At 34.7% G+C, this 23,814-nt stretch overlaps 2 protein-coding genes and 1 long non-coding RNA gene across 4 annotated transcripts; all 3 read left to right on the forward strand.

Annotated features, from left to right (window-relative positions):
• Positions 1–1,724: 1,724 nt before the first annotated feature.
• LOC141608589 (F-box/kelch-repeat protein At3g23880-like) lies at positions 1,725–2,609 on the forward strand. The gene has a single exon (XM_074427930.1). The coding sequence runs from the start codon at positions 1,725–1,727 to the stop codon at positions 2,607–2,609; it is 885 nt and encodes a 294-aa protein (XP_074284031.1).
• A 1,130-nt stretch (positions 2,610–3,739) lies between these two features.
• LOC141609376 (uncharacterized) lies at positions 3,740–4,671 on the forward strand. Of its 2 annotated transcripts, none has more exons than XR_012527387.1 (2): positions 3,740–4,320; positions 4,464–4,671. It is a non-coding gene; the product is annotated as an uncharacterized LOC141609376 (long non-coding RNA). The 2 variants fall into 2 exon arrangements; XR_012527388.1 differs by having other exon boundaries at positions 3,740–3,973.
• A 1,051-nt stretch (positions 4,672–5,722) lies between these two features.
• Positions 5,723–6,907, forward strand: LOC141608590 (putative F-box protein At1g32420). The gene has a single exon (XM_074427931.1). The coding sequence runs from the start codon at positions 5,723–5,725 to the stop codon at positions 6,905–6,907; it is 1,185 nt and encodes a 394-aa protein (XP_074284032.1).
• Positions 6,908–23,814: the final 16,907 nt, after the last annotated feature.

The raw sequence follows: 23,814 nt of genomic DNA on the forward strand, positions 1-23,814 counted from the left end.
CACAAATATGAGTCAGGTGGGTGTTTAATGGGTATTGATAATGTTGGTATCCCTTTTGTAGCTCCTGGATTTGGGTATGTATCATCTCTTGATGACTATAAATATGTTCGAATTTCGACAATAGGATGGGGAAGTGCACAAGTTAGTAATATTGCTCATATCTTCTCTTTTCGGGAAAATAAGTGGAGAAAAATTGAATTTAATCATGATGTTGTTTTTCCTTACGGAAAGCCAATGCTTCTTAATGAAAAAATATATTGGGTTGGTTATAGTGTACAAATTACCCCTGTAATTGTTTGCTTTGATTTCGTGCTAGAGAAGTTTGATGTAATTAAGTTGAACTTGGTCCGCTTCTCCTACTTAGGAGTCATGGGAGCGCCTTTGAGCGAGTCCAAATATGATAGTACAAATCCAGGTGACGATTTAATAATTCAATACTGGGATCTACTATAATAGATAGATCTATTGATCTACCAAAGGAGATAATATTAGACATGGATTCTCAAGTGATTGGGTACACGAGGACCGGCGGTTTTTTTGCAACGGGGAAATCCAACGATGGGGTCGAAGTTAGGCGGGCTGAGAGTAGAATGGTGTGGTTAGTTGAGTCAGTTATGAAACCTATGCAATGCAAAACGCTTTTGAAGTTCAATAATGCGCCGCTTAATATTATCAGCTATGTCCCAAGCCTGTTATCGTCTTTTCCCATTGAGGAGCTGTTGGAAGCATAAAGACTATAGGCCGTGTCACCGTGGTATGATTAACCCATTGTTATCTTGCTCCTTGGCCATATAAAGACATTGGTATGATGTACTTTGAAAAGTTAAGTTTTTTAAGGCAATTTGACATAATTTATATTAAGTCTTTTGTAAAACCGTTGATTAAAATATATCGTTATACCCGTTAAAATCTGCTTATTATTAGATTGTACTGATCAGTATTGTAGAACTTCAGCTTGTTTGATAGGATCTGAAATTCTAAAGAATCAATTAAATTTCACAATAGGTTATGTAACATAAGCGAAGTATTTAGCCGAAAATAAAGAAAATAAAGGGAATAACGGAGTTTAGAAAGCATTATTTCAACCTCGACATAATATATTCTTAAAAGTGATACTGCCTTATTATAGAAATTCATTGTCTTAGTGGCGCCACATGGACCTGACCAAATTGGCGCGGCATAAATCCAAAGATCGAGCAGTATGACCCGAAAATTACAACTCTTAAATAATGTGAACCAATTGACACAACCTGGGAAAGGTCGGACTTCAATTTGTACATATTTTATATTGAGTACTATTTTTCGCCGTAAAGGTTGAGGTACACATGACCGTGCCACCCGTTACTCGTAATTATTTATGGCATACATGACCTAATGTATTTATTTTCCAAATGTTATAAAACTAGCATATTCTCCACAAACTAAATACTATGAAAACTTCAAAGTAATGCTTGATCGCTTGGCAATCAACATGTAACCAACAAAAAAGAAAAGAAGAGAGAGAAGGTCAAAACAAGGATGAGAAAGATCCAATACAACAAATAGAATTAAGAGAAATGATATTAACAAGATTGCATATGAAATCCATTTTTCGATTCAAGTCCGTTTCCAAACTCTGGTATTCTACTCTCTCTTCTTCTCATTTCGCTTCTGCACATTTGAAATTTCCCAACCCTTTACCCATAGAATCCTTTCTCATTCGAAATGGCAACAAATTCCAAATTATGTCTTACAAAAATGTCGAAATTGACTTGGTCAACATGGAGGTTGACTTTGATGTAGGTGATGAGAAAATGGATTTGGTGGGCACTTGTAATGGGTTGGTTTGTTTAGGATCACATTCTGGTCGTTTGTCCATTGTATGGAATCCAATAACCCGTGAATTTCGAAAATACTTGGAAACTGAAATCTCCAACTCTTTCGGACCAAAATGTTTGGTCTATTGGGGATTTGGGTATGTTTCTACTGGTGATGACTACAAGATTGTTCGGTTATGTATGAATACGTCTAGTCATTCTTTGACAGTTCACGTCTACTCGATTAGGTTAGATACATGGAGAGTAATCAACAACGATGCTTATGATATCTCTAATATGAGCTATCCAATGTTGATACGTACATCAGGACTCTTCGTCAATGGGACATTATATTGGAGGTTGCCCGAGGCAATTTGTTCCTTCAATTTAGAGTCTGAGAAGCTCGATATATTCCCACCACACCTCGAGGTCATGATCAACACACCATTGTCATATGTTACGTTTAGTAACATGTTATTTGTCGTAAATGGGTGCTTATCTACGTATGGTCCATGCCGTAGAGGTAATGATCATATTTTTACTATTTTGAAAAGCCCGGAGGTTGTTGAACAAATCATTGTTCCTAAGGATGTAGCTGGGTTGATGCCTTATGCCGGAATTTTAATTGGATTCACCCGAAGTGACAAGATCTTTACACAATATTCAAGACGTCGTTTAGGGGTTATTGATCTAAGTTTACATCCTTTGAATCTCACACCATTGATGAAACTTGGAGGAAGGGGGGTAACTGAGGCTGTTAGTTATTGTACAAGTCTTATTTCACCTAAATCTCTGTCTTATAAGAATGTTTAAGTATATTGTTGGTCGCACACGTTGGTTGCTAAGTAGTGTTTTTCTTGTAGTGCCAACAATGAGGAATACGCACAAAACTTGTAATTGTCTATGTATGGTACATGTCTTAAGTAAGACCGTAAGAGGGTGAAACTATAGTCTCGAATCTGGATAGTCGGTACCATATTACCATCTAGAGTTGGCAATGGGTCATGTCGTACCGGCTCGGGTCTCGGCCCGTCGTGTCCAGATTAAAATTTTGGCTCGGTCCAGGCACGGTGAATCGTGCTAATGGGCCGTGTCGTGCCCCCCACTGTGGCCCGCCCTTGGCCCTGTCATAGTTGTGTTCGGGACGTCCATGGCCTATGGGCCGGCCCAATGACTTAATTTGTTTTTTTTTTTTTAAATGATTAAAGTAATGTGTTTATTGTGACGCTATGCAACATAAAGCTACAAAGTAAGTTACAAAGTACAACACTACTAAGAGCATGTACATTGAAGAGGATAGTTTGATCCTCTTATTTCCTCTCTTTCATTCTATATTTTTGACACATCATACCCTCTTTCATCTACCTCACTTTCCACTATCTTCTTCCTCTTCCTCTAATTTTGTCCACATCAAAGAGGATGCAAACTTCCTCTCCTCTTTTACCTTTAAAGTAAACCCACTACAATTTTTATCTCTTATTTGGCACAAGGGCCAAGGTAAGAACATCCTCTATAAATAGAGGAAGTCTTCCTCTTCCTCTTCAAAGAGGATGTTAAGAGGATATACCCACATTGAAGAGGACATCCTCTTAGATGAAAGAGAGTACTAAGAGGATGGTTCATCCTCTTCAATGTGGATGCTCTAATGTTTACGATAGTAATTCGTATAATTCCCCAACATTACACATATCTAAGGCCGACTTTAGAGTCAGGTGGCCGTGCTTGCCGTGTTGTGCCTAGATCCGACTTTTTACCAAATATCGTGCCGTGGGCCGCCCACTGTACAGTGCTCAGGCCGGCCCACTACAGTACCCAAGACTGTGCCGGTCGGGCCGTGCTCGTCCCCTTCCTGGGCTGTCCGTTGTCAAATCCGTATATTATTAATCCAAACCCATATATATATATATTAAAATTAAAATAACAAAGCCCTAGCCGTACTTCATATCACTACGTCCCTTTCTCTCTCGATTCGTGTGCCGCCCTTCCCTATTCTTCTACCAGACAATGAGAGACAAAGTGCCAAATGATGTTAGTCGAAAAGGTAGACGAGGCCAAGTCAGATTTAGGTGAAGAGGGGAGAACCAAAGGTACCTCTCTGATGATTTAATAACTGAAGAAATACTTACAAGATTACCCATTAAATCCGTTCTTAGATTTAAGTCGGTTTCGAGACAATGGTACACTACTCTTTCTTCTCGTGAATTTATTATGAATGCCTACCTTATCAAATTCATCTATTCTCACCCTTATGCTCCTGGGATTTACACCTTGTTTATCAAATCTGGCAAGAATTACTACATTTTCTCTTATGAATATGATCAAATAATTACTCGTAATTCTGAAGATAATTTGGTACAAATTGAAGTCGACTTTGGCATTCACAACAATTATTATTGTTACCTTCAACTACTAGGATTCTTTAATGGGTTTATTGATATAGCTGTGTCGCCTTGGTCTAAATATTCCCTTGTATGGAACGTAGCTACCCGCAAAGTGCACAAATATGAAGACGACTACGAGGATGGTAATTTAAACACTGTTCAACCAAATTTCAATTTTGAAGCAATAAATAATGATGACAAATTATATTACGCTTCTCATAGTAGGAAACATAAACATGGTAGTATTTTTGTTACTTTAATTTGAATGTTATGACTACTTGTTCAGGTACGAGGTGGACCGCTTGGATTTCGGCCTATTTCGCATCAGATTTGCTATGACTTAATTTCGGTTTGGTTTATGGGTATAAGTTTATGAAAATTCTGGTAGGTAATCTTTCAATTTTGTCTTCCGTCAAAACCGGTGAGAACAAGAGTGATTTCAGAGACGAGGAACATATCGTCTTTGCGAAATATACTTGAGAATTATTTTTCAATCGCCTCGTCTGTGATTTGAAGAGTGTGGTTAATATTGTAAGATATGTTCCTCGCTTAGTTTCGCCTTTTCTTCAAATTTTGCTCCTTAACGAGTTAACGGTGGTTTATTCCCAATGAAGTTTAGAGGCTTTGGAACCCAAATATTCAGGTGTCATTTTTACCGTCTTTCATTAGTTCCTCTCTAAGCTTTACCTGAATTTATGGGCTTTCACGCGTGTATTCATTAATCATATCGGCTTGTAATTTTGTCTAGACTACTATTCAAACGTGCAATTACTTGGCTAGGACGATAATGAGACGAGACAGCTCACGAACAATTCGAGATCGGCTCGGTCAAAGCTCGGCTCGGGCTCGGGATCGGCTCTAGAGCTTAACGAGTCAAGCCGAGCATACGGCCGACTCGACTCGAAAAGCTCTCGATCGGCTCGAACTTGTGTGATTAGATAATATATTGCTCATATGTTAAAAATATTCTATCATGATTATATATTTGTATCACACATACGAAATATCTCACCGATTTGCCAAATATTTTTATGTATAATCTTCGAGCCTTCTTATTGAAAATATCGGACTCGAGCTCTCATTAAAGCTAACAAGCTTGATAACGAACCCATTTTTTTCAAGCTCGGATAAGCTTGATATTGGCTCAAGCTCGAGTTTGCAAGGCCAATCTCGGGCTCGGCTCAGCTCGTTAACACCCCTAGGTTTGGCGAAGAAAATATTTGATCCTTCGAAATGCGGGATCAAAACCCTTGAGGGATCGCGTTCAAACCTCCTACGTGACGTGAATACGAGTTTACCTAATTATAGTAAGACTCTTAATAATAATCTTATTATATGTGGTGACCAAATTACTCCCAATCCTTAGTTTAGATAATACTCGTATATAGAAAATAGGAGATTAAAAAGGTTGGAGTATTTTTGTTAAATTTTTCATATATTAACAGAATGAATATATTAATTAACTTCACAATTCACATGAACAAACCCTAATTCTACAATTCACTTCACGGTCATTCTTTACAATTTACAATTAAATCTGAGAAAATGGAAAACATACACCCGCATACTTCTAAGAAGGAACAAGTGATTGGGCAACGAAGTTACCTCTCTGACGATTTGATATTTCAAGAAATTCTTACTAGATTACCCGTCAAATCGATTCTTCGATTTAAGTCAATTTCGAAACAATGGTATTCTACTCTTTCTTCTTCCAATTTCGTCAATGCTCACCTTATTAAATCCCCCTTTTCTCACCCTTCAGCTCCTGTTAACACCTTGTTTATTATGGATCTTATGAATTTTTACGTTTTTTCTTACGATGATGATCAACTTTCTGGCAATCTTGAAGATAATTTGGTTAAACTCGACCCGAGGTTTTCGGTTGAAAACGATGATGGTCTTCAACTTACAGGATCCTGCAATGGGTTGGTTTGCTTAACCTCACTTACTCGTAATTACTTTATTTTATGGAATCCGGCTACCCGTGAGTTTCACAAGTATGCTTCAGATGAGTATTTAAAGCGTTTTAATAAAGCCACTACCTATTTCACAACTTCTGGATTTGGGTATGTATCATCTGTTGACGACTACAAATTTATTGGAATTTTGACAATACGTCAAGGGAACGTACAAACTACTATTGGTTGTATCTTCTCTTTGAGGGAAAATAGGTGGAGAAATATTGACTTAGGTCATAACCCTTATTTTCTTTTTGGACAAGGAGTGCTTGTTAGTGAAAAACTATATTGGCGTGCATATAGTAACCAAGCTGGTGGTTTACTAATTATTTTTGATTTAGCGGTTGAGAGGTTTGACATGATTAAGGTCGAACGGAATATGTCGGACTTCTTAGGAGTCATGGGAGGGTGTTTGGGCGAGTGCAAGTATAACAAAGGCGACAAGTTAATACATATATTGGAACCTCCTGCAGTGGTGAAATCTATAGGTATACCAAATGGGTTGACATTAGAAGTATTCTCTCAAATAATCGGATTTACGAAGACTGACAAGTATTTTGTGACTTTGCCATTCAATTACAAGGGAACGATAATATTCCCAAGTAGAATTTTGGGGACAGTTGACACGCGTGCTAGACCTATGCAATATAGAATAATTTTAGAGTTTAATGAGTACATTGAGATTGCAAGATATGTTCCAAGCCTTGTTATGCCATTTCGAATAGAGGAGCCGTCGGAGGATAGATGCAATAATTATTTCCCTGCTCCTTGACCGGGTTTACATTCGGTTTTATACTAAGGTTTTATCTTATCATCTACTTGCGCGAGGTCTCTTGTAAGATTGTTTAACCAAGATTTATCACCAGACTAAACATAGTATGCATCCTCTATGAATAACTGACTAAAATGTGTTCCAAGCTTAGTTTCGCCTTTGAGAATGGAGTATGTGCTATGATTAACTCATTGCCGGCTTGTTTAATTGCCTATATACGGAGTACTTTTTAAAAACAGATTTATAATTCAATGACGTACTGTCTAATCTAATATCATCGAGTCTTTGGAGTGACTTGTTATGTCAAATTATGTTTGATTTAGATTGAATCGGATTTCGTATACTATTTAAGGCACTCACATTGGATTTTCGATCAGATATCAATTCAGATATATATTTTCTATCATTTTTAGAGTTTAGTTCATTACTTGATCAGATATCAAGTGAAACTATAAAGGTGACAAGTTCATGCAAATATTAGAAAGCCCCTCAATACTTAAATCTATTTGTCTACCAAAGAAGCTCAGATTAGACATGTCCTCTCAATTCGTCGGGTTTACTAAGGCGGACAATTATTTTGTGACGGGGCCGTTATGTGATGACGAGGGTTGCTGGATTACAACACTAGGGCTAGTTGACATGGGTACCAAACATATGAAATACACAACACTTTTGAGGTTTAATATGGGGTTTAACATTTCAAGGTATTTTCCAAGCCTTGTTTCGCCTTTAACCTATGCGCACTAGACATAGAATAAGAACACAAAAAAAAAAAAGGAAAGAATTAATTTATATTTTTTTTATGGAAAATTGGAATATCTTATTACTTTTACTTTTCTTTACCATAAATACATTTATTTCTTTACTTTTTTTGTTTTCTTATCCTATATGTCTACGCCTAGTAGGTATAGGTTAGAGAAAAATTCTTGGGTCCTCCGGGAGGACAATAAATGCGTCCTCCTTAGCCAATAAGAGGCTTTATTTTCATTAAAAATTATATAAATGTAAAGGTAAATATAGGAAATACTAGAAATGCAAGCTTCTTATTGGCTAAGGAGGACGCATTTATTGTCCTCCCGGAGGACCCAAGTTAGAAAAACCCAATTAAAATCCCCTATTTACTAAAAGAATAGGCGAAACTCCAAATTTTTCCACCTAAGCATATTTCCTAAAATAAAATTTAGTTATTTTAGCATATTCTATAAGTATGGTGGGATATAATATACATAATCTTTCAGATTTATATATTTATGTCGTTTAGTATTTTACATTTTACACAAAATTATCTCCAATCTTTTTATGATATAAAAAGTAATTTTGTTTGTTTAAAGAATCATACGAAAAAAAATTCATTGATTTTCTATGATAAAAAGTTGAAGCTAAAAATATATTATCAGTAAAATTTTATAAAATAACACCATTAATCTCTCGGTAATAGGAAAAACTTTCATTATAATGCTCATTTAATGATTAATACGATTTTGACTTTGATTTTTCAAATCAAAATATAACGATGAGAAACGTAAAAAAGAAGTTAGTTAATTTAAATTTCATAAATATAATACACTAAAAAAAAAGTAAAACTCTATATATATACCGTGCATATATACACGGGAGCTAAACTAGTTTATATTATATAAATAAACCCTAGCACAACCTCAAGCAATACCTCCCTTCTGTTTTCACTTCATTGCTTCCCTTTACAGTTATTGACCAACAAACCTACCTTTCTGATGATTTGATTATTGAAGAAATTCTTACAAGATAACCCGTCAAATCGGTTCTTAGATTTAAGTCGGTTTCCAAATAATGGTATTCTACTCTTTCCTCTTCCGCTTTTGCTAATGCCCACCTTAAGAAATCCCCCTTTCCTCACCCTTCCGCTCCTGTTAACACCTTGTTTATCAAGAATTGTAACAATTATTACCTTTTTTCTTATGATGATGATCAAAGTTCGAGTAATTTTGAAGATAATTTGGTTAAACTAAACGTGGACTTTGGGGTCCTCGAGAATTATCATGCTAAACTTACGGGCTCCTGCAATGGATTAATTTGTTTAACTGTATATTCTAACCCGTACTCTTATGTTACTGATGATAAACACTTCATTATATGGAATCCGGCTACTCGAAAAGTGCAAAACTATGAGTCAGACATTTATTTAAATTGTCAACATGATACTATATCCCCTTTGGTAGCTCATGGATTCGGGTATGTATCCTCTGTTAATGACTATAAATATGTTCGAATTACGACACGATGGGTGAGTGCAAATGGTACTAGTATTGTTCATATCTTCTCTCTTAGGGAAAAACGGTGGAGAAAATTCGGATTTGATTTTAATAAGTTTAATCCTAATGGAAGAGCAAAGACTCGTTGATGAAAAATTGCACTGGGTTGCTTTTAGCATGTCAGAATTGCAAGATCCTTTTGTAATTGTTAGCTTTGATTTGAAGGACGAGCGATTTGACCTAATTCAGTTCAAGACGAACTGCCGCAATTCCTTATTAGGAGTCATAGGAGGGTGTTTGAGCAGGTTGTACCTTATTTGGACAAAGAAAGAAGTGGTAATGGAGATATTAGAATTAAATAAACAAGAGAAGTGTATTATTTTGCCAAAGGGGTTGTTTATAGACGCGTTCTCTCAAATGATCGGGTTTACGAGGACTGGCAACATCTTTGTGACAGTACCATTCCGGGTTTTCAACAACTGCCCATCATGGGATTCCCGGAGAACATTGTGTGTAGTTGATGATAAAAACCCATGCAACACTCAATACTCATGACGTTCAATGGGAGTGTTGATATGGCAAAATATGTTCCAAGCCTTGCTTCGCCTTTTCCAGTTGAGGAGTTATCCGAGGCATAGAGATGGTACTTTGTGTCCAACCATAGAGATTGGAAAACAGTTGATTTTCAATGTCGTTAGTTACGCCTATTCTAATACGAAGTACGGAGTACTCCTTCCGTCCCAATTATTTGTTTGACTTTGATTAAAATGCCCCAAAGAATAAAAAAGCTAAAGTAAATGTGACCCTGTCACCACTTGTGTAAATCAAATACGTCCTAATGTTCTATGCCGGAAATTTGTACTCGAATGTCCGTATTTTCTGGTGAGAGCTGAGCTTTTAATCGTCTTAATGGTCTGTTTGGCAACCTAGATTTCATTTAGAAATCTGGATTTCGGGGGACCCCTTTATCGGAGCCCCCCCCCCCCCCCCCCCCCCCCCCCCATTTCCAAATCCATATCCCTCTACACTATCTCCTCTACCTACCTACTAGTTGCTAACCCAAATTCACCATCTTCAAAGTTTGAAACAAATGAATTATGATGCCATTAATTTGAGATTAGAGTTCTTACGATTTTGCTCGCACTTCAAAAATCTCAAATTACGATTTTGCTCCAAAGCTCATACTCCAAAAGATTTTGATCATTGTAACTCGTTACTTACGATTTTGCTCGCACCAAATTACTGCTAGAACAACAAATTGTTGGATGGTACTCAATGATTAAATGATCTGATGGTGTGTTTGGGAACCAAGATTGTATTCTCAAATTTAGATCTGGACCAATTTGCATGTTTGGCAAACCTATTGGATTTGGATTTCCAAATCCCTCCCAAATCCGAGTAAGGCTAAAATAAACCCATTTGAAATCCACTCCCTAACCCCCCTCATTTCAAAATCTTTATTTCACTTTGCTAAATTGAAAATGAAGCATTTCAAATTAAATTCTTGTTGCCAAACACTCTCTGATGGTGTTTGTTGTTAACAATTGTAAGTTCTAGCTTTGAAGATTTAATTTTAGATGATGATGATAAAACTTATTAGTTATTCTTTCATGATATTTTTTTTTTCTAATTGTCTAAGTTGAATATTTTGTTTTATATATCTGCTTAAAAGATAAGTTTGGATCAATATTCACATCCCCTAAACAGGGGAATTAAATTGAAAATTTGAAAATTTTCCTTTGCCAAACAATGTAAATTGATTTTGGAAAAAAGATGTCTTTAAGTGATATTCGATTTGGAAAAAAAGATATCATCGCTTTAACTTATTACAAAAGTAATGGTTACTCAAACGTTTTTAACCTAATAAATTTTGACGGACTATATCTCCTGGTCACGAGTTTAAAAAGTTACGATTATTTTTTTTCCAAATTGATGGTCTTCATATGATCTTCCATCTTAAAATTTTTTGCTTTCACTATCTATAAATATCGTGAATGCAAGTTGTTGAAAATTGTCCCAGCTGTCGGTAGGGATATTCCTGATCAACACAAAAATAAAAAAAAATAAAAAAAATCCTAATCCCTTGAACTTCAAAATTTTAATAAATTATACTCCGTATGAACAAACCCTAACACAACTTGCTTAACACCTTTTCTCTTTACTACATTGCTTCCGTTTACGATTATCGAATATGATACACAAACAAATAGCCTATTGCTAGCAAGAAGAAACAAGTTATTGAGCTACTAAGCTACATCTCTGATGATTTAATAATCCAAGAAATTCTTACAAGATTGCCCACAAATCCGTTCTTAGATTTAAGTCAGTTTCTAAACAATGGTATACTACTCTTTCTTCTTCCGATTTCGCCAATGCCCACCTTATCAAATCACCCTTTTTCCCCCCTTCCGCACCTCTTAACACCTTGTTTATCAAATCTGGTAACAATTATTACCTTTCTTACACGGACGATCCAATTTCTGGTAATTTTGAAGATAATTTGGTTAAACTGGACTCCGAGTTATGGGTTGAAAACGAACGTCTTGTACTTACAGGGTGCTGCAATGGATTGGTTTGCTTAACAGCAATTTCTATGAAATACTTCATTATATGGAACCCGGCTACCCGCAAAATGCACAAATATCAGTCTGATGGGTGTCTAAATCTTTCCGGTAGTGTTATTAATGGATTTGGGTATGCTTCGTCTGTTGATGACTATAAATATGTTCATATTGTTCGAGATTTTGGAACCGAACAATGTAATAATAGTGGTGTTTATATCTTCTCCCTTAGGGAAAATAAGTGGAGAAAAATTGATTTTGATTATAATGTTATCTTTCGGATTGGACGACCGGTGATTTTAAATGAAAAATTATATTTTGTTGCCCGTTGTTCCCAAGCTGGTCCTGTTACGCTTAGCTTTGATTTGGGGGTTGAGACGGTTGAGGTAATTAAAGGCGGAGGCTTCCACCTAGGAGTGATGGGAGGATGTTTGAGCAAGTGCAACTCTTTTAGAGAAGATGACATGGTAATGCATATATTTGAATCTCATGCACTAGTGAAATCTATTAGTCTTCCAAAGGAGTTGATATTTGACATGTCCTCTAATATGATAGGGTTTACGAGAACTGGCAAGTTTTTTGCGACATGGTCATCCGAAGATGAGGTAGAGCATATCGGAACTACAACGGTTGGGATAGTTGACGCAAATGCAAAACCTGTGCAATATACAAGGCTTTTGACGTTCAATGAGACGGTTACTATTGCAAGATATGTTCCAAGCCTAGTTTCACCTTTTCCTATTGTGGAGGAGCTCTCGACAGCGTAGATGCAGTACATTGTTCGTTTTGCCTCTATTCCCATATGGAGCTGTCTGATGAATAGAGATTCAAGACAGTCTGACAGTGCACTATGTACTTTGGTTAACTCATTAAGACAGTTTATCAGTGGTCTTAGATGTGTTAGTTTATAACACACTAATTTGTTTGAATTAGAAAATAGTCGGAGTACTTTGTTAACATTCAATTTTGTTGTGTTTATGCAATATTGGAGCTGATACTAAAAGTCTAAGATCATCAGATTGTGTAACTCATTAATCATGGTGTCCTTTGAGATAATGTTGTTGGGGGTAGTTTTTATTCCTTGCTCAGTACATCTTTTGAGCGACGGTCGTATATATTTGTACAACATAGTGCTTTAAGGCGTAGAAACATCTTGATTTTACGCCTTAAAGATAGAGACGTTGTGCCTATATGCCTTACACATGTCTTGGTACAACTACGACCATGGCATACAAATTTTTGCGTTCCTTGCTAAAAATGTTCCGGATACAACATGTGTAAATTCCTTGTATTTTGCTGCCCTATTTGCTTGACAGTGGTGATAGACATTAAGCATGCGTTGCTTTTACTTCCATGGCACATGACCTTGGAATTCTAGTTTTTCACCTACACCCCTCAGGGCAAGAGTGATTTTGTTTTTTATTTCTTCACAGTTGGTGTTGGTCGGAACGTATTTGCTGCTTCTTACCTTTGCTTTTAGGGTACTTTCTCTCTAAATCTTTATTTGAATATATGCGCTCTTGCGCAATCATTACCCTTACTGCTGACTGCTGCATACACGTGGGGTCGTTTGGTTTAACAAGTCGGAATGGAATGGAATGAAGTTTGATAGTATGGTGGTATGGGGTTCTAAATCCATACTTGTCTAATCTTGTTTGGTTCATCATAAATTATAGAAAGAGGGAATGGAGTTTGAATCCAAGGGAGGAGGGTGGATATGAGATTCCAAGGGGTTGGGGTGGAGTTAGAATCCATTGGGTATCTAACTCCATTCCAAATCACCCCAACCAAACAATGGAATGGATCAAATCCATTTCATTCCATTCCAATATGTCCAACCAAACACCCCAATGGTTTGACTCCTCCCAAGTTTGGATTTTTCATTCGTAAGAGTCAGATATCAAACCCATGACCACTTGATTAAAAGATGAAAGCCCTTACCATTCACACCAGTCAACTTTGGTCCTAATCTAACTTATGCAAATAAAATATTCACATGAGTATTTCCTAATCTAACTTAGAGCAAGTCCAATGGTTTGCCTTAGGGACTTGGTTGCAATTTTAAGAAATTGCAAGCTAGTGGCTAGACCATTGGACAACTCCATGTAGGATAGCTTAAACCAAGCAACTAATTTCATTAAACTAGTAGCTTAATTGGCCCTACCACTAAAATACAACCAATAGAAATTAATTGATTTATTAAAATTTGGGTCAAGCTAGTTAAAATGTAAGCTAAACCATTGAAATAAATTTGTAGGATAAAATTAAATTAGCTTAAAAAGTGCGATCCATCTCGCTTGAGACCGCCTTATTTCGGGACATCGCAATAAGACCTCTCATAAGTGAGAAGTACATGGGTGGTGGGACACCCCCATGTGCTTTCCCACTCACACCCCAAATGGAGTTTTTGTGAGGGGAAATGGCGGTCCTGAAATAAGAATCAGTGTAAAAAAGCGATATGACAATGATAAACTAGTTGCAACTAGCCTACCATTAGACTTGCTCTTATGAAAATACAATTTTCACATAAGTATTTTCAAATCTAATACAAATATTCACAATTAAAAAATGTAAAGACATTAGAAAAGTCTAATAAGATGGAAAACCGACTTGACTTAAAAATATTTCCATTAATTATAATTACGAGGTCGGCTTGTAATATTATCGTGATTATTCAAACGTACAATTACATAGGCTTGGGGAAGAAAAATTTGACCCTATGAAAAGCGGAATCAGACCAAAACTCTCGAGCGAAAGCATTCATACCACGTGATGAAAAGTTTTAAAACCCGAGTTATATGGGAATACGTATATGCTAAATCCCGCACACCTGTTTGCTAAATCCTACACATTTTACCCTAATTTTTCATATTTGCCCTTTGAAAAAAAAAAAACTGAATAACAAAGAAATCTAAAGAATAAAAAGGACTTCTCTCTCTTAACCTAATCAATCCCTTCATCGTTCGACTTCTATGGATCGTAATTTGCACATATCAAATGTAATTTCGTCGTTTTATCAATAATTGGTATAATTTCGTCGTCTCTCTTTACATGTCATTTTGGTCGGAAGTAATAAAACGAAGTTTGATATTATTTTCTGTCAAATGTGACCATTTTTGAAAAATAAAATACCATAAGCTGTAACACTAACTTGATCATTGTGATTACATTTGACCATAAAATAGTCACAAAACTCCGTCTTATTTATTTCAGACGGAATAGATCGTCAAACAAGAATTTGCGCAATTTGTCTGTTTTTGATAATTTATTTGTCGATCATGTGGTTTAACCATTTACTCTTCAAACAATATTCCAAATATTTTGGTAATGATTAAGGTCCCGATTTAGTTTTTTTCTTTTTTTTTATAATCGTGAAAAATATATATATTCTTTTAGAAAAAAAGTATACGTATTAATAGTCGTATTAGTTAGGGCCCCTTTTCGGGCATTTCGCACAGGGCCGCCGAAATCTCCCAGACGGCCCTGATCTTAATGCCAAGTTGGGTCTTGTTCGCTCCACCTGTGCAATGCTTGATACAAGGCTTGAGTTACTCCCTCATCAATTGAGCATCCACATATGTATTGACAGTCTGTTAGAGTTAGTTACAGATATTTTGCTTACTTATATATAAATACACATGTAAATACTTGTACGTTAAGCTTTTGATTAATAAAATCAGAACCTTATTTACCGTTGCTGTTCATCATTTCAACTGATCAATAATTTACATTTACCAGAATTCATCATAATCTGAAATTCAACATAGTTGAACATCTAAAATTTGTTGTTACTTGGAGAAATTGATTATAGTACATTTTGTATAGATTTTTTTTTTTTTGAAAATACTACGTTTTAAAATATTTAAGGCACTTTTTATCAAAATTTTATACCAAGAAGATGATAGACTAAAAATAAGAGAAAAGTGTGAAATATAAGGAGAAAGTTATCGTAAACTGACTCAAATAAACCAAATACAACTCAAGCCTTTAAATAGGCATGAATCCTAAACAAACAAGCTCTACAAACTAGGAAGTAGTGGGGAGCAATCCCACGACTTGTATCACAACAACAATCCACTAAATACACAAGTTATTGACCAACTACCCTAGTCTTTAGGAACAACCATCTAAGAATTAGGAAACTAATTTTTGCTAAATATTTTGGATCATGTAATCCAACAGAAGACACCTTTTGAAAATATGAATCATGATAATGTTATTCATTCCTTATGGAAAATTATATTTGGCTACTTATGTTGATTTTGACAATATATATCAATAGTAGCTTTGATTTTGGACTCGCTAAGTTTGAAATACTCCGTAATTGAGTTGAATTTGTACTACTTGAATTGATTTTGTACTGGGAGAATGTTCGAGCAAGTATATAACTACGCGTGGTAGCACAAATACCCGCGACAGGTTCCTGTATGTACTCTTGTATTATTGAATGAATTGTATGTTGTGATGAAAGTAATAATAAAAGGAAAATACATGAGATCTATATTTATAATAGATACAGTATTATTACATTGTGTATTATACGTTTAGACATGTTCTCTAAAATAATCGGGTTTACCAGGACTGACAAGTTCTTTGTGACGGCGTCTTTAATGATCATAAAGTCACATCTTGTATGTACTCGGAAAGGGAAAAAGGCGAGTGGGTCTGGTCTGGCAAGAGACAGTTAATATTGCAAGATAAGTTCCAAGCTTAATTCCGTCTCATCCCATTACAGAGTTGGCGGAGGCATAGAGATTAGTATACTACACTGCTCATCTCGAGCAAACGTAAGTTCATTGAGTCTCCGATTACAAGTATTTTGAAAGCCGCACCAAATGTTAAACAAAACGCCTACACAAAATTTTCGGTTAAGAGATACAAATAACCGGAGAGGATACCCCAACTCCCAAGTACTCTAACCTGTCCAATAATGAAAGTTGGGGTGACATACTTGTTGGAAAATAGGGGCTTTTTTTATGGCTTGAGTATTTTTCATTTGTCCCACATCTACCTAGTATAAAAGCTAGGTTTTTTAAAGCTTTTTAACTGGTCCCTTATTTATAGGAGTTTTTTTTTTTTTTTGGTTGTACAGACCCACGTTCTATTGTACTATTTAATTACTTTTCTTGTGCATTTCATAAAAGATGAATAGATGATCAAGTATAATTTCAGTGATAAAACCATGAGTATGTCTCCTGAGAGACGGTCTCTTAATAAGCTTTATTAATAAACCATTGTACAATTTTAAGAAAAAGTGGCACTAAAGGTAATAAAATAGGTACAAATCATGATTAATGATAAAACGGGTACATTTATTATGTAATTAAGTACGAAATTACTATGTCACGATCAACAATAAAAAGGGTACGAAATACAAATAAAAGGGTACGAAAGATTGGTCTCTCAATAACTTAGCGAGAGACCGTCTCTCCCAAGTTTTAGTGTAAAACCATACCTTATAAATTTCCCAAACATTATGTATACATTTGTTGCAATAAATATTTGTAATGTAAAAAAATTACAAAATCTGAATTTGTTAACCTTATCCATTTGTTTGAATGAATAAATAAATAAATGAATAAATGTTTCTAATACAAAAAATTATAAAATTGTAATTTGTTAACATTATAATATCATACTTATACAAAGAAAAATAATGTACACAAAAAATATACAAGTCATAATCAATCAATACTATATATTAAATCCATAAACCAAGGGATTTCAATGTAATTAAAGAAAGTTATACAAATTAATTATACTATATAGTTTTAAATCAATAGCACCGTGTGGTAGACCCGATTAAGGGATCTCAATGCAAATATTATATAGTTTGGATTAAAATTAAATTATATAGAAGCTTGGTAATTTTCCTAAACATAGTCAATTTCCTTAAAATAAAATAATTAATTAAAATGGTCAATTTCCTTAAAATAAAATAATTAATTAAGATGGTCAATTTTAAGGAGTCTAAAAGAAAGAAGATGCCTGACAATTTTCCTAAATATTTATAAAATACTAGAAGATGATCAATTTCCTTAAAATTAAATAATTAATTAGTATAAACATGCACACTTATGGTATTAATTATCATCATCATAAAATTATATATTAAATTTAAAATCTATGCAATTTTATTAAACTTTATAGTTTATTAGATGTATAGAGATGTCAATTATTTAACATACAAAAATATAATAAGTAGGTTATAAATAATTCAAGTTAGATTTGATTTAATGCATGTATGTAATATATGTATAAAAATATATAATTCTCTTAAAATTGCATGCCTAAGTAGTAAAAGTAATTTCACAAGAAAGAAAAAAAGAATTGTAGTAACATTGGATATAGTTATATGATAGTAAGCACTCATTTGAATAGTAAAAGTAACAATATTATCAACGAGATTAATGAGAGTGGTGGAAACAACAACGGGAGTAGTAAAATAATCAATATTAATGCGGCAATAGTGAAAGTAACAATAATTACGGCAGGAGTAGTTAAATTATCAATATTAATGCGGCGTGATGACAAGAATAATAATTACGACGGGAGTAGTGAAAGTAACAACGATTACGGGCAAGTAGTGAAATGTTATTACTATTGTTTCGTTAATAAGAGTAAAATATTAATAGCGGGAGTAGTGAATTTGTCTCAAAATTAATTTCATCGTAATTTTAGAATATGTTATAAAAAATATATTAATGATAAATTTATGAGTTATGCAATTTTAAGTAACTTTATTTAATGAAAAAAAAAATAATGGTAAGTAGAGGTAGCACGGGCGGCCGGCACCAATACTAGTTAGAATTAAAGCTGAATCATATAATTATAATTCATAATTCCATAATGTTAAAGAAAAATGCAGAATTTAGCAAAAAGCTTTTTCTTTTTCAAATCTTAAAAATATAAATCCTCATAATAAAATAAGTATATTCCAATAATTTATGCAAAAATAATCATAATTTTTTTTTCCATATACAAAAACTAAAAGAAATGTACATTAAATCAGAATTGCAAAACACTCCAAAAAAGCACAACTTTAATAAAAAAATAAACTAAAAGTTTATTATGAGAAAAATTGAAGTTTATTAAGTAAATAATTTAAAAGTTTGTTATAAAATAAATAAAAAATGCAAAAATATATATGCCGGACAATCTACCACACTCACAATACTTGAAGGACAAAAATTGATCTTTGAGAAAAACAATTAACTTTTTTTCATTTAGTCGCTTTCTTCTTGAAACTTTAACCATTATTTAGCCATCAAAAGAGGCATGCAAGCTTCTATTTAAAGAATATTGATGAGTCGGAAAAATATGAAGGTGTGGTGTTTTATTGAGTGTGATGAGAAAGGTGGTGGTGTATTTTTGTATGGAAGGAGGTTGTGGTGGGAGGCCACATAAGTGTTTGTGTTGTTAGTAAAGGGAGGTGGTGGTGAAATATGAAGTTGAAGCGGCAAGGTGATCCAAAAATAGGTTTTAGGTAATGTAATGCAAATATAAGTAGTTAATTAGGTTATTAGCTTGGCTTAAATACAATGTTTCATTTGGGCTTTCTTGCACAAATAAGACATATAGACATCGTAAAATAGTGAATTAGCCCATTTAAATTTGGGTTGAGAATACTACTATTATTAGTTTATTATTATTATTAATTTATTTTAATGCTTCGTATCATTTTAGTGACTTTAAAATTATTTATTTTTGTAGCTGAAAATTAGAAACTGATAAGATAGATGATTATATAAAAAAATGTTTGGCAAATTAATCAAACGATAATCGATTTTGATAAATGACGTAAAAGGATATGATAATTATTTAATTGTATCTATTTAAAGGGTAAAAACGGAAAATCAAACCACATCGCTTACACAAAATCTCAAATGTTACTCTAGGTAGCATTTCATTTCAAGTAGCTTATTTGGTTAAATGAGCTACTTGCCAAACGCTTACAAAAAAAATAAGGTACAAATTTTGGTCAAATAAAATACTTTGACCAAATCAGTAGTTTGAAATGTCTTGCCAAACGAAGCCTAAGTTAAATACGAGTATGTTTTATGTTTTAACACTTTTATTTAATGAGATTCCAATACATAAAATAACCTTTACCGTAAATTTTTACATCGGTGAGGAATTCTAAAACTATCGTAGAAGATATCTGAGATGTTTATTATCTCTATTACCTTAAAAACTTTAAAATACTAAACTCTTTGTTAAAATTTGTTGTTGAAGATGTACACATCGTATCAAATAATTATTAATTGAGAACAATACATTTTATTATATCCGTACTTCCTCCATTTTGGTAAATACGACGTTTTTGTTTTTCTAAGTGTCCCTTTAACTTAAATTTTTACAAAGATTTAGTAGTCCAAAAATTATAAAACCACATCATTAAATTCCTTATAAAATGGTTTTTATATGAGTATACATTTTTTTTTTGGTGACGAGTGAAACCGACCGCTATCTTTGGTGCGCAGATGGGTAAACCCCGGTGTACGTGATAACCTCGCAAACCACGTATACTAGGTATCGAGGGTGACATACTTTGAAAGTCCATTAGACATAGACTCAGGCCAAGAATGCTTCACAAGATTTTGCTCTTGGAGATAGTATACATTTCATGACATTTTTTTCTCATATTTTTAATAGAATAATAGACATTTAAGAGAAAATGAAATGTATCTAAAAGTGAGAATAACACATTTATAAACAAACAAAATGAGTATTAATTAATTTTTTTTTTTTTTTGGGTTTTTATCATGTCACATGTTAAGGAGTCATTTAAAGAAGGAATTACACCATTAATCCTCTAAATGTGGTAATTATCACATCATAATTCAAAATTTCATGAGATATTGTTTTAATTCTTTCCTTAAATGGCTCCTTAACATGTGCTCATGATAGAAAAACCCCTTTTTGTATTAGAATTTTAGTAACAACCCGTGCATTTTTTGCACGGGATACTTGTGTTTATATAACAACCCTTATCATACCATATCACTAGTGGGTCATGGGAGGCTTTTGTGGAAGCCTTGCGAGGTGTAAATTCAAATCGCACACGCGCGTGCTCGAGCCCGACCCGATCGGGATTTGGGATTTGGCAATAAGCCGCGGGCGGTGTGCCTATCTTTTTGGGCCAGAGACGCGTCAATGCAATTAAGAGCTGAATCTTTTGTGTTAATGCCCCTTAATTGTGTTTGATCACGTAAATGTGGAGACATTTTTGGCTCCTCTCCTGCTCCATTTCTCCTATAAATATGACCTTCCTTTCACTTCAGAAATATACAACAACACTCTTCTCTTCTTCTCGTCTTATTCTTCCTCTATATAATTTACTCTAAAGAAAATTATGTCGTTCCAATGCTCTCGGTCTCGAGTGGGCGTGCCTAAGTGCGAGAGTGTAAATCCTTGGGGAACTACCGGTCATCTGCTGATCGCCACCACGGTCGTGCCGGAAATATAGTTTTCAAGGCAGTGGCTCTCATACCACGTCACTACAAATCGGTTATCTCTAACCTTTTGGTGAATACTTTTGTTTATGGAACCCTGGCTACCCGTAAGTCGCACAAATATGAGTCAGGTGGGTGTTTAATGGGTATTGATAATGTTGGTATCCCTTTTGTAGCTCCTGGATTTGGGTATGTATCATCTCTTGATGACTATAAATATGTTCGAATTTCGACAATAGGATGGGGAAGTGCACAAGTTAGTAATATTGCTCATATCTTCTCTTTTCGGGAAAATAAGTGGAGAAAAATTGAATTTAATCATGATGTTGTTTTTCCTTACGGAAAGCCAATGCTTCTTAATGAAAAAATATATTGGGTTGGTTATAGTGTACAAATTACCCCTGTAATTGTTTGCTTTGATTTCGTGCTAGAGAAGTTTGATGTAATTAAGTTGAACTTGGTCCGCTTCTCCTACTTAGGAGTCATGGGAGCGCCTTTGAGCGAGTCCAAATATGATAGTACAAATCCAGGTGACGATTTAATAATTCAATACTGGGATCTACTATAATAGATAGATCTATTGATCTACCAAAGGAGATAATATTAGACATGGATTCTCAAGTGATTGGGTACACGAGGACCGGCGGTTTTTTTGCAACGGGGAAATCCAACGATGGGGTCGAGGTTAGGCGGGTCGAGAGTAGAATGGTGTGGTTAGTTGAGTCGATTATGAAACCTATGCAATGCAAAACGCTTTTGAAGTTCAATAATGCGCCGCTTAATATTATCACTATGTCCCAAGCCCGTTATCGTCTTTTCCCATTGAGGAGCCATTTTGGAAGCATAAAGACTATAGGCCGTGTCACCGTGGTATGATTAACCCATTGTTATCTTGCTCCTTGGCCGATAAAGACATTGGTATGATGTCTTGAAAAGTTAAGTTTTTTAAGGCAATTTGACATAATTTATATTAAGTCTTTTGTAAAACCGTTGATTAAAATATATCGTTATACCCGTTAAAATCGCTTATTATTAGATTGTACTTGATCGAAGTATTGTAGAACTTCTTGACTTGTTTGATAGGATCTGAAATTCTAAAGAATCAATTAAATTTCACAATAGGTTATGTAACATAAGCGAAGTATTTAGCCGAAAATAAAGAAAATAAAGGGAATAACGGAGTTTAGAAAGCATTATTTCAACCTCGACATAATATATTCTTAAAAGTGATACTGCCTTATTATAGAAATTCATTGTCTTAGTGGCGCCACATGGACCTGACCAAATTGGCGCGGCATAAATCCAGTATCGAGCAGTATGACCCGAAAATTACAACTCTTAAATAATGTGAACCAATTGACACAACCTGGGAAAGGTCGGACTTCAATTTGTACATATTTTATATTGAGTACTATTTTTCGCCGTAAAGGTTGAGGTACACATGACCGTGCCACCCGTTACTCGTAATTATTTATGGCATACATGACCTAATGTATTTATTTTCCAAATGTTATAAAACTAGCATATTCTCCACAAACTAAATACTATGAAAACTTCAAAGTAATGCTTGATCGCTTGGCAATCAACATGTAACCAACAAAAAAGAAAAGAAGAGAGAGAAGGTCAAAACAAGGATGAGAAAGATCCAATACAACAAATAGAATTAAGAGAAATGATATTAACAAGATTGCATATGAAATCCATTTTTCGATTCAAGTCCGTTTCCAAACTCTGGTATTCTACTCTCTCTTCTTCTCATTTCGCTTCTGCACATTTGAAATTTCCCAACCCTTTACCCATAGAATCCTTTCTCATTCGAAATGGCAACAAATTCCAAATTATGTCTTACAAAAATGTCGAAATTGACTTGGTCAACATGGAGGTTGACTTTGATGTAGGTGATGAGAAAATGGATTTGGTGGGCACTTGTAATGGGTTGGTTTGTTTAGGATCACATTCTGGTCGTTTGTCCATTGTATGGAATCCAATAACCCGTGAATTTAAAAATACTTGGAAACTGAAATCTCCAACTCTTTCGGACCAAAATGTTTGGTCTATTGGGGATTTGGGTATGTTTCTACTGGTGATGACTACAAGATTGTTCGGTTATGTATGAATACGTCTAGTCATTCTTTGACAGTTCACGTCTACTCGATTAGGTTAGATACATGGAGAGTAATCAACAACGATGCTTATGATATCTCTAATATGAGCTATCCAATGTTGATACGTACATCGTGGACTCTTCGTCAATGGGACATTATATTGGAGGTTGCCCGAGGCAATTTGTTCCTTCAATTTAGAGTCTGAGAAGCTCGATATATTCCCACCACACCTCGAGGTCATGATCAACACACCATTGTCATATGTTACGTTTAGTAACATGTTATTTGTCGTAAATGGGTGCTTATCTACGTATGGTCCATGCCGTAGAGGTAATGATCATATTTTTACTATTTTGAAAAGCCCGGAGGTTGTTGAACAAATCATTGTTCCTAAGGATGTAGCTGGGTTGATGCCTTATGCCGGAATTTTAATTGGATTCACCCGAAGTGACAAGATCTTTACACAATATTCAAGACGTCGTTTAGGGGTTATTGATCTAAGTTTACATCCTTTGAATCTCACACCATTGATGAAACTTGGAGGAAGGGGGGTAA

The sequence above is a fragment of the Silene latifolia genome, chromosome 10 (genome assembly GCF_048544455.1).
Source record: "Silene latifolia isolate original U9 population chromosome 10, ASM4854445v1, whole genome shotgun sequence".
Lineage (NCBI taxonomy): Eukaryota > Viridiplantae > Streptophyta > Magnoliopsida > Caryophyllales > Caryophyllaceae > Silene > Silene latifolia.